This window comes from Oncorhynchus tshawytscha, linkage group LG13, assembly GCF_018296145.1.
Source record: "Oncorhynchus tshawytscha isolate Ot180627B linkage group LG13, Otsh_v2.0, whole genome shotgun sequence".
In the NCBI taxonomy this organism is placed as follows: domain Eukaryota; kingdom Metazoa; phylum Chordata; class Actinopteri; order Salmoniformes; family Salmonidae; genus Oncorhynchus; species Oncorhynchus tshawytscha.
Window position 1 is genome coordinate 63,085,584 of NC_056441.1, and position 10,995 is coordinate 63,096,578.

Consider the following 10,995-nt stretch of genomic DNA (forward strand, 5'->3'; position numbering starts at 1 on the left):
TCTCAATTTTCTGTGACTTATGTCCATCCCTGCAGTAGTTGATAACCATTACTATAAATGCTAAAAATCCAATCTTACTGAAACATATCACTTGTTGGTGTATCCCTCTGTACTGGTACAGATCTACTATTCACACCACTCCTCTCAGGATCCCTCTCCCTTGACCCATCTTCCTCTACTTTCTTCACTGCCTCAGCATATGACAACTTCTGCACTACTCTAACCTTAAACCCTTAAAGGATTACCTTAACTTAGGAAATGTTTGAGGGACTATATGCAATACCCTTAAACAATTCCCTTAGGTAAGGTAACATTATTATTAAGGTAAGCCTTTAAGGGAAACACATAAAGTTGCACTTTGCAGAAATTGCTCTGCCATTTCCTGGTTGCTAAGATTTTAAACATAACCTTAACCACACTACTAACCCTAACATTAAGACCAAAAAGCTCATTTTAGTTTTTATACATTTTTACGACAGCGACTATTTAATCTCAGGATGCTGAAGAAATTCAGCATCTCCCGAGGGCCCTCACAGTGTTCTACAGGAACACCATCGAGAGCAAACTGTCTGGCTGCAACTCCACCACCAGGGAACGCAAGGCGCTACAGTGGGTGGTACACTCAACCTGCCCTCCAGGACACCTACACCAAGTGTTGCAGGAAGGCCAAGAAGATTCTCAGGGACCCCAGCCACCCGAGCTATGGCCTGTTCTCCCCGTTTCAATCACTCAGACAAGGACAGAATATGAGCATCATGGCAAAAACTGTAAGACTGACCAGTAGCTTCTACCCCCAGACCTTCAGGCTGCTGAATAGCCAACACTAAATCAGCTATCTTCTCCCCCTTTCACTGTAGCCTGTAATTACATCTGCAACCCTGTACATGTGACTATTAAACTAATCTAAAATATAATCTAATCATGACTAAAGATGGCTGTGGTAACTAGTGGAAACTCTGCTAGTCTGGCTTCTGCCGCATTCAAAACAACTGTGAACTAGTAAATCTCTGACTTCCGAGCTTTCAAGACAACTGGGAATGGTCATCCAACTCGGAATTCCAAGTCGGACACTCAGCATCGTTCTAGGACCGACCTGAAGATCACTGACGTCATGATTTGACCTCGTTTTAAGTAATGTGGGTCACATTAGCCAGGCCCAAAATCACCACCACACACAGAATACTCCTAGATACAAATAAATATCTGAAACTGGCAGTTTTGTTGAATTATTTATCTTCTCTTTTGTGCATTTGTCAAGTGATCTATGTATATGGGCTGGTGGGACCTTCAGCCTGTGTGCATGTCATTTGAGAATTTAACAAGACAAGTCTTTTTTTACAAATGTAATTTTTTACATTGAATGACTGGGCGGGCCTTAGGTTGTCCACATCAGTGTGTAAATTAGTTAATATAGGCTACAGTCTCATGTATTATCCAGGTAATGCTCCAAATGTCACATAATAAAATAACCATTGCCATTTAAATATATGAGCTGGACATGGGAGGAAAAATATAGTATTTCAAGGCACAGTAGGCTTTTCAGTCTGAAAAGAAACACTACAACCCTTTTTATATAATTTGTGCAACATAGGTACAGACATCAAAATGGACGTATTTTCTGTCACATTGGGTGATCCAAATAACCTCTCCTTCAAGTGCACTTGTTCACATCCCTACACTGTTATGAAATGACTGGTATAAGAAATATGGTGGAAACTCCCAATAGCACAGGCCAACAACAATCCAATGATTTTAAATTTGTGGGAAGTAATGAATGAGTGCACACTTCAGGAGGAAGGAGAGACTATTGGGACATACACCCTGTCATTCTGAGGAGGGTCTTTCATGGATATGATGTCATCCAGGTGTAGTGAGTTAGGTCTCCCCACAGCCTCCTGGAGCTTTGCCTGTTTTGGAGCACTGCTTCACCGAGGAGCCCAGGTTATCGGCCAGCAGAAACGGGCTGAGGTGGCCGTACTGAAAAGGGATAGTTCAGGATTCAAATGATCATCAGTAAATGCCAGTTGAGGTATTTGCAGAGTAGCTTTATTTCCTATAATCATTTAAAAAATAATAATACAGTCCCTGATTGCTTTTGGGTACCATGTTACTATTGTAATTACATGGCTATTACAGAGCTATAAGGTGTTACCTTTGTAAAGTGGTACCTACCTTCTGGATGCAGAAGTCCGGGGAGAAGCGAGAGCACTGAAGGATAGCAGCCATCTCCCCATCCACCTGCAGCGCCACGTCCTTCTGCACAGCACAACATCACAGGGATTATTATACATCCACTTAACATATTAGGCAACCCATACAATTTCTGCATTGACTTAAAGTAGTGTGGAATCCATTTGTATGCATAAAAGGTGTGTGTATCAGTGGTCCATACCAACTACTGTATTAGTATGCATACACAAGTAAAACAATTGTTCATAAAATAAGGGAACAACATGACCTTGCTACTTAACCAAAATGCTGCCTTTATGAGAATTGCTTAGGTGAGGGTAGTCCTATTATGCTGTGTTTCAGGGCTCTCCAACCCTGCTCCTAGAGAGCTACCCTCCTGTAGGTTCACTCCAACCCTGCTCCTAGAGAGCTACCCTCCTGTAGGTTCACTCCAACCCTGCTCCTAGAGAGCTACCCTCCTGTAGGTTCACTCCAACCCTGCTCCTAGAGAGCTACCCTCCTGTAGGTTCAATCCAACCCTGCTCCTAGAGAGCTACCCTCCTGTAGGTTCACTTCAACCCCTGTTGTAACTAACGTGATTCAGCTCATCAACCAGCTAATTATTAGAATCAGGTGAGCGAGATTGAGGTTGGAGCAAAAACTACAGAACAGTAGTTCTCCAGGAAAAGGTTTGGAGAGCCCTGCCGTGTTTGCACCAATATACCTTGAAGCAGTGGGAGGAGTCAAACTCCAGCTGACACGGGTAGTCAGGCACTGTCCCCTTGTAGGTCACTATTCCACTTGACATCTCAAGCTTTTTCGGCAACTTAAAGAGCCGGTAAGTGCCAGACGCATAGCTAATATCACCTGCAACACATTGGAAATGGAAGTGACTGACTAGGCTTACGTTTTTTTATACTAAATGCTTCTAGACCACATTAATAAATGTGCTATTAGTTAGGTTAGCGTGAGAAGTGTATACTTTTTCCATCCTACAGTAAGCAGCCTTACCTGCTTTCTTTTTGAGCTCGCAGTTGTGGACCTCAATGTGACTGGCTGAGATGAGGTGAGGCGTGCTGAAGCCCACCTCCTGGACCAATGAGATAAAGTCGCGCCAATAGAGGGAACCGCCCATTCCCTCACCTATCACAAAACACAAAAGAAAAGAGAACATCATCAGTGTGAAGTGCAGTTCTACAATTTGCACGGCACACTCTGGTCAAGTGAAACCACTTAAGGGTTTGAGATGTTATTGAGATATTGAGATGTTACCAATGAGACTGAATCTGAAAAATATTTAAGATAAGAGATAGGCTTTTCTACAGAAGCAGAATATGCATTACCAAACATTCTCTGTCTGCTAGGAAGGTGCAACTTGATCACTTACCCCACAGAACTGAATCCTCTTTTAAGTGGTCAGGAACAACATTGCTGGCATACATGTCACTGTAGTACAATTCACCACCCTCCTATGTCACACAGGAGAGATGGGAGAGAGACACGGGCAAAGAAAGGAGTACTTTTCAGGAGACACAGTCACTGCCATCTGTATTTTATAAAGCCCAGGGATACTCTTTTGAATAATCATGTTATGCAATGATAACAGGCAGTGTGGTGGACTATTTACCTTGAGGACCTTATAGGCTTCACGTAGAACCGTTTTCTTATCAGGGCATAAACAGATGACACAGTTTGACCTGGAGGAAACAGTAGATAAAAGAAGGGGATTTTTGTTCACCTTCCCAACAGATCGTGACACAGTAAAACAGATAAACGATCAAAAGAGAAAGAAGGACTCATTGTTTTGATAGCAAATTAACATGATTGTTCCTCAACTTACACTATGATATCCATAGAGTCATTCTCAACGCCAGCTGCAGTTAGCTTCTCCATATACCCCTGGAGGAAGGTGGTGTTGGGTTTCTCAAAGCCAAACTTCTCCTGGTGGTATGAGATGTATTTACGGGACACTAGAATCTGAGCACAAAAAATACATTTAGTAGCCGATTTTAAACATTCATTTTTGTATTGATGACCCAAGCCTGAATTGAATCCATGATGCTGGCATTGCAAGGACCATGCTCTACCAATTGAGCCATACACTACCACAGCAGAAAGCAGAGTATCACACACCAATGTAATAGAATGATTGTTATATTACTGAATATATAGGTCTGGGTGCTATACATACCAGTTCCTCAGTCATATCAATGCCTGTGACATGGCCAGTCTCGCCAACTAGTTTACTGAGGGCATAGCAGTCTCTGCCGGAACCGCTGCCCAGGTCCAAGATTCTGCAGCCCTGAAGTTTCTCTGGAACAGGAAGACCACAGCCAAAAAACCTAGAACAAAATGATATATATAGCCTTTCATGAACAAACACTTATCCCTTTTGCTAGCACTGACTTTGCTGATAGCTACTTTACTGAGGAAAAATGTACTTACTATGACTGTGATATGTTGTTGGCTCACCTAGCTATCTTAAGATGACTGCAATAACTAAGTCGCTCTGGGTAAGAGTGTCTGCTAAATCTGGAACAAAGAGTGTGTGTCCTAAACAGTTTCACATTTTCTGCAATATTAGTCTTTATTCATGTATATTGGTTGGAAATTAATGTATTCTACTTCCTCATCATTATACAAATAGATACATTCTCAACAGAAGCAGTCGAATCAGTCATCCTCATACCGTTTGGTTACTTCAGGGTGAACGAGATTGAGGGCCTCTATAGCACTCTTGGGCATTGGCCTGCAGGGTAGAGAGCAGGCAGCACTAGTCTGCAGATCACAGGTGGACTCCAGGCGAGAACCATAATATTGCTGAGGAAGAGATCAAAATATATAAATGTCACTATTAAAATACTTGGTACCAGTGTTTCCCAAACCTCTCTGTCCTTAGATGTCCCCAACAACTGTTCCACTGATCTTGAACAAGCACACACATTTAATTGGACATGATCATCAATGCCCTGATGTAATTTATATGCAGACCTCAAGCACTACCCTGATTGTACTTGATTCCATGTATCATGCAGCTCTTAGGTTTATTACCAACCAAAAGCATCTGACACACTGTTGGCTAGTCTTCGTTGACTCTACATAGGCTTAAACATTGCTATACTATATGAATTATGATCAAAGGCAGTTTTGGTAAAACTGACACTATTTTTGTTCTTAATAAAGTCTGAAAATAAATACCAGATATGGTCTCACTCCTACTTACTTTTAGCGGTTCCTAAAACCAGAACAGATCATGTCAAAAAGTGTTTAAGCTAATCAGCTCCGTGGTCTTGGAATTCTCTCCAGACCAGCTTGAAACCCCAGAATCTTGTTTCCTTGGAGGAGTTTAAAACGTTTGTTGACTCACATGTTACTGAGGAATGTGATTGTCATTAGGACTTGATGCGGTGGTACATATGATAGATTTTTTTTATGACATTTGTATGTTTCTGTAATTGAAATGTGTTTATGTATGTGTCAAAAACACTGTACAGACATGTTACAGTATATCTGATATTTGTCTCAAACATTGTTCCCCCAGCACGTGTCTTGGTTGAATAAGGTCTCTCTTGAAAAATAGATTTTATCTCATCGAGACTAACCTGGATATATAAAGGTTAAATAAATCAAAATAATAATAAATCAAGCCCTTGACGAGCTGAATATGGGGGTAGTCTCCAGACACAGATTAAACCTAGTCGTGGACTAAAAATCACTTTCAATATTGAGTTTGGTTTTTAGTTCAGGACTAGGCTTTATCTGTTTTAAAGAAATCACCCAAGACCATGTGGAATACGTTTCAAATTTCTAAATTCACCTGTCTGCTCCCCAAGCAACGTGATATGATATTGTTGCGAATTGGAACCCGTGTCCTGCGACTGGAGAGCCAATCCCGTAACCCAGAGGTAGGCAACCCTGGTCCTGGAGTGCCTCAGACACTTCATGTTTTTGATTTAACCGACCTGGATGACCAGTATACCCTTACAAAAAAGATTGCAATTTTGAAACTGCAGTCGACTGTGGAGTCTTGGACGAAGTAATTGCTGAATAAATTACTGTAGCCAAAAACAGTTATTTTGGACGCAGTATTTGCAGCATACTGCACTCTAACTACACTTATACAACAGCGTGCTACAGTTACTGCATCTTTTTTTCGTAAGGATAAACCTACCGTGACATTGTCACGCACTTGTTTTGTTGACTTAATGACCGGAGGAGTCACGGGGGAAATGGTTATTTGAAGCCTGATTTGACCATGTTAATGTTGATTAATTTTGGTCTGGACACAGAAATGCGGACAGAGTGGTGGGGTAATGTCCGGGGAAAGTACTGTAGCTGTCCACTCTGTTAGCGCTAAAATACATAATCTTTTGAACCCTTTTGCTTATTTTTCAAAACGTGTAGAACAATTACTGCAAGACAATGGCGATAGCATGTTGCGCGGTGTTGTGTTGAAAGATCGGTGCAGGGAACAAGGTGCAACACTTATTACACATACCTAGGCTGAGGGTAGGTACTCTAGGAGATCAAAACAACGTCTTTCTTTAGCTACCTTTAATAATGTGTAGCTACATGCATGGTTGGAATCTCAAAATAAACCTACCTTGACATTGTCATGGACTTGTGTTGACATGTTGACAAAAATATTTTTTAGAGGCAGACTCAGGATGAACTTTGAAATCCTTCTTCTTCGAGGTTTAACGGCGGTTGGCGTTGAATAAATGTTGCATTACCGCTACCTACTAGACTGGAGTATAACTCTCTTATACTTTGCTGATCTATTTTTTCTACAAATAAAATATCCTACCATCTAACACTACACTCACAAATAATAATGAACACCATACTCCACTATTTAAATGTATTTAGTCCTACCTCGTGACAACAACCTGAAAGGATGGGACATCACCACTTAAACACACCCTGTAACTCTTCTGATGTCACGTCTCACGCACCCAAATACCTCTCTGCAGCTGCCACCACAACCTCTATTTTCTGCAACTTACATTCCATTCCTGCAGTACAGTTTTTTATATTTTTTATTTCACCTTTATTTAACCAGGTAGGCAAGTTGAGACCAAGTTCTCATTTACAATTGCGACCTGGCCAAGATAAAGCAAAGCAGTTCGACACATACAACGACACAGAGTTACACATGGAGTAAAACAAACAGAGTCAATAATACAGTAGAAACAAGTCTATATACGATGTGAGCAAATGAGGTGAGATAAGGGAGGTAAAGGCAAAAAAAGGCCATGATGGCATAGTAAATACAATATATCAAGTAAAACACTGGAATGGTAGATTTGCAGTGGAAGAATGTGTAAAGTAGAAATAAAAATAATGGGGTGCAAAGGAGCTAAATAAATAAAATAAAATAAATACAGTAGGGAAAGAGGTAGTTGTTTGGGCTAAATCATAGGTGGGCTATGTTCAGGTGCAGTAATATGTGAGCTGCTCTGACAGCTGGTGCTTAAAGCTAGTGAGGGAGATGAGTGTTTCCAGTTTCAGAGAGTTTTTTGCAGTTTGTTCCAGTCATTGGCAGCAGAGAACTGGAAGGAGAGGCGGCCAAAGAAAGAATTGGTTTTGGGGGTGACCAGAGAGATTTACCTGCTGGAGCGCGTGCTACAGGTGGGTGATGCTATGGTGACCAGCGAGCTGAGATAAGGGGGGACTTTACCTAGCAGGGTCTTGTAGATGACAATGGAGCCAGTGGGTTTGGCGACGAGTATGAAGAGAGGGCCAGCCAACAAGAGCGTACAGGTCGCAATGGTGGGTAGTATATGGGGCTTTGGTGACAAAACGGATGGCACTGTGATAGACTGCATCCAATTTGTTGAGTAGGATATTGGAGGCTATTTTGTAAATGACATCGCCAAAGTTGAGGATTGGTAGGATGGTCAGTTTTACAACGGTATGTTTGGCAGCATGAGTGAAGGATGCTTTGTTGCGAAATAGGAAGCGAATTCTAGATTTAACTTTGGATTGGAGATGTTTGATGTGGGTCTGGAAGGAGAGTTTACAGTCTAACCAGACACCTAGGTATTTGTAGCTGTCCACATATTCTAAGTCAGAGCCGTCCAGAGTAGTGATGTTGGACAGGCAGGCAGGTGCAGGCAGCGATCGGTTGAAGAGCATGTATTTAGTTTTACTAGTATTTAAGAGCAATTGGAGGCCACGGAAGGAGAGTTGTATGGCATTGAAGCTTGCCTGGAGGGTTGTTAACACAGTGTCCAAAGAAGGGCCAGAAGTATACAGAATGGTGTCATCCGCGTAGAGGTGGATCAGAGACTCACCAGCAGCAAGAGCGACATCATTGATGTATACAGAGAAGCGTGTCGGTCCAAGAATTGAACCCTGTGGCACCCCCATAGAGACTGCCAGAGGTCCGGACAGCAGACCCTCCGATTTGACACACTGAACTCTATCAGAGAAGTAGTTGGTGAACCAGGTGAAAAAAATAGTCACACGGATAGCAGCAGTTGATAAGCATTACTATAAATCCCCAAAATCCAATCTTACTGAAACATATATCACTTGTTGGTTTATCCCTCTGTACTTGTACAGATCTACTATTCACACCACTCCTCTCAGGATCCCTCTCCCTTGACCCATCTTCCTCTACTTTCTTCACTGCTTCAGCATATGACAACTGCACTACACTAACCCTGGAAACCTCAATCTGCCTCTCTCGCACGGGACATTTCTGATCCCCAGACCCATAGGCACCCCTACAATTAACACATACCACTACTTCCCCCAGTGCTGCACATTCCTTTGTCTCATGCCGTTCTGCACACCTAGGAACCTTCCTCCTAAACAATGCTGCCACATGCCCATAAGCTTGACACCTGTAACAACGTAATGTTGTCAGCACCACAAAAGCTTGTACAGGATAACTTATATGTCCTAACATCACGGGAATCTTCCACTTCAGTTGGTCAGCTATCACATTTACCGCTACCCCAGTAATCACTCCTTTCAATTGCGCTCTTTTCTTGAGAGCAAAGCAATTCACATCTCTTGCCCCCATTCGTTTATTTTTATTTAACCTTTATTTAACTAGGCAAGTCAGTTAAAAACAAATTCTTATTTACAAACCCCGGCCAAACTTGGACGACGCTGGCCCAATTGTGCCCCAACCTATGGGACCCCCAATCACGGCCGGATGTGATACAGTCTGGATTAAAACCATGGACTGTAAGTGACGCCTCTTGCACTGAGATGCAGTGCCTTACTGCTGCACAACTCGGGAACGTCTGCTCCCTCTGACCAGCAGAAACACATAATTATCACACGACCACTTCTGGTTATCCTCACCGATTCCACAGCACCCAACTATATTTTCACTCACCCTGAATCCTTAAATGGATCAGCCAAAAGCAAGGGCCCACTTTTCCAAAAACTTCACTCCTACTGTCACAGATTCATCTTTATATTGGCCCTCCGTGCAAGCCTCATGCTCCGAGAACATCACCACACCTCCATTCCTCCTCCTTATTCCGAGTAAAACTCTCCTTGTGGTAATAATGTACTTCACCTGAGCATATCTTGTTCTTGCGTTGGGACGCCATTTAACCGGCTGTCACAATCTCCGTACAATCAGCACAAACCTCTCGGGATGTAACGTTAGCGCTCAACAATGCATCCCACTTGTAAAGCGCAAGCTTCGTCTTGATGTTCTTCTTTATCAATAGGTACCACGACGCTTTTCCATTTCAAAAAAGCGCGCTCTCTTTCTCCAGGATTCCTCGATTTCCTTGGAGCGTGACGTCCGCCTCCAGTCCAGTTTTAGTATATTGTAAACAAACAGTATCAGTATAAGATCTGCACCATTTAAGTCAATTTAAAGTGAAAATAGCTTATTCCATAACGTCTAGCTCAAAGGTTACCTGGCTTTGAAATTCAACTCAACTGAAAATTATGTTCAAGACCAAACCAAGGGTTCTTGTAGTAAGAGAGACTAAAAACCCTCTTTAGTGTAATCAATAACTATTCTGAGAAATAAAACAACAAATAATAATTTAAATAAAAGGGTACCTACTATTTTAAGTACATATGAAAACTGATCATAAAATAATTGAATAAAAAATGTTTTACATATAAACGTTCCTAAGACCTTTTTTGGAAATAAGTATTAATAACTAAATAGAACAATAACCGTGTAAAGTCAGAGCAGACCTGTATGCCCTTTAAAACAGTATTTTAGTTACTGTATACATAAAAAATAAATATAGCTTTCAATCTTCTTCGTAAGTTTGTAAACAAAATAGGTCTTCTGGTCATACAAGAACAAACTAATAAATTGAAATACCTGAGTATTCCTGAAAAATAGTCACCTGATGCTTGTTAGGTAAACAACATAAGGAAAATGAGAATACCATGGCTGAAACCATCAACCTTTCCTTCTGGTGAGATTTTAGGGAGGAATATGGATTTCTGAACCGTTGATGAAGCCTCGTCCTCCAACGAAGTAAGCAGCCTTCCCCTCATTTCGTGCTATCTTGATCGTTGGCCACAACTTGTTCCTTCCTTCTATGTCTTCCGCGCTGAGATGCTCGGCGAAACGCATACCATGGCTCTGAAGGAAGGCGTTCTTCCTAGCAGCTTTCCAGACAGCATCCCTGTAGAATCTGGCAGTGAATAGGATGATGATACCCCTAGGTCTTGAATCGTTTTGCTGTTGCAAATAGTACGGTTAGTATGAGTATCCGAACACAGCTATCCTGTCCAACTGACGAGACTTCCGTTTCTTCATCCGGGGACTTTGAATTAGTGCGCATGTCTTTTACGTTTGCGCATCTTCTTGCGTAGCTCATTTGTTTG

At 41.8% G+C, this 10,995-nt stretch overlaps 1 protein-coding gene across 6 annotated transcripts; it reads right to left on the reverse strand.

The window, feature by feature from the left end:
- Window positions 1-1,216: 1,216 nt before the first annotated feature.
- Window positions 1,217-10,916, reverse strand: zgc:153372 (uncharacterized protein LOC767695 homolog). Of its 6 annotated transcripts, none has more exons than XM_024403016.2 (11): window positions 10,551-10,916; window positions 4,859-4,989; window positions 4,642-4,701; window positions 4,361-4,511; window positions 4,010-4,146; window positions 3,797-3,866; window positions 3,557-3,638; window positions 3,181-3,312; window positions 2,894-3,036; window positions 2,173-2,256; window positions 1,217-1,977 (listed from the first exon to the last, which is right to left on the reverse strand). In XM_024403016.2, the coding sequence occupies exons 1-11, from the start codon at window positions 10,563-10,565 to the stop codon at window positions 1,876-1,878; spliced, it is 1,107 nt and encodes a 368-aa protein (XP_024258784.1). In that variant the 5' UTR covers window positions 10,566-10,916; the 3' UTR covers window positions 1,217-1,875. The 6 variants fall into 6 exon arrangements, with proteins under 6 accessions (XP_024258784.1, XP_042152065.1, XP_024258787.1 ...); XM_042296131.1 differs by having other exon boundaries at window positions 10,509-10,916; XM_024403019.2 differs by lacking the exon at window positions 10,551-10,916 and adding an exon at window positions 9,710-10,201.
- Between the last annotated feature and the right edge of the window lie 79 nt (window positions 10,917-10,995).

Bases quoted from the DNA above. Each gene is read 5' to 3' on its own strand.
- zgc:153372 (XM_042296131.1), bottom strand. From the start codon at position 10,565: ATGGTTTCAGCCATGGTATTCTCATTTTCCTTATGTTGTTTACCTAAC. The intron at 4,512-4,641 runs GTGAGCCAACAA...ATTTTGTTCTAG, and splicing joins AGTCATCTTAAGATAGCTAG to GTTTTTTGGCTGTGGTCTTC. The intron at 1,978-2,172 runs GTAGGTACCACT...ATCCCTTTTCAG, and splicing joins CGGACTTCTGCATCCAGAAG to TACGGCCACCTCAGCCCGTT.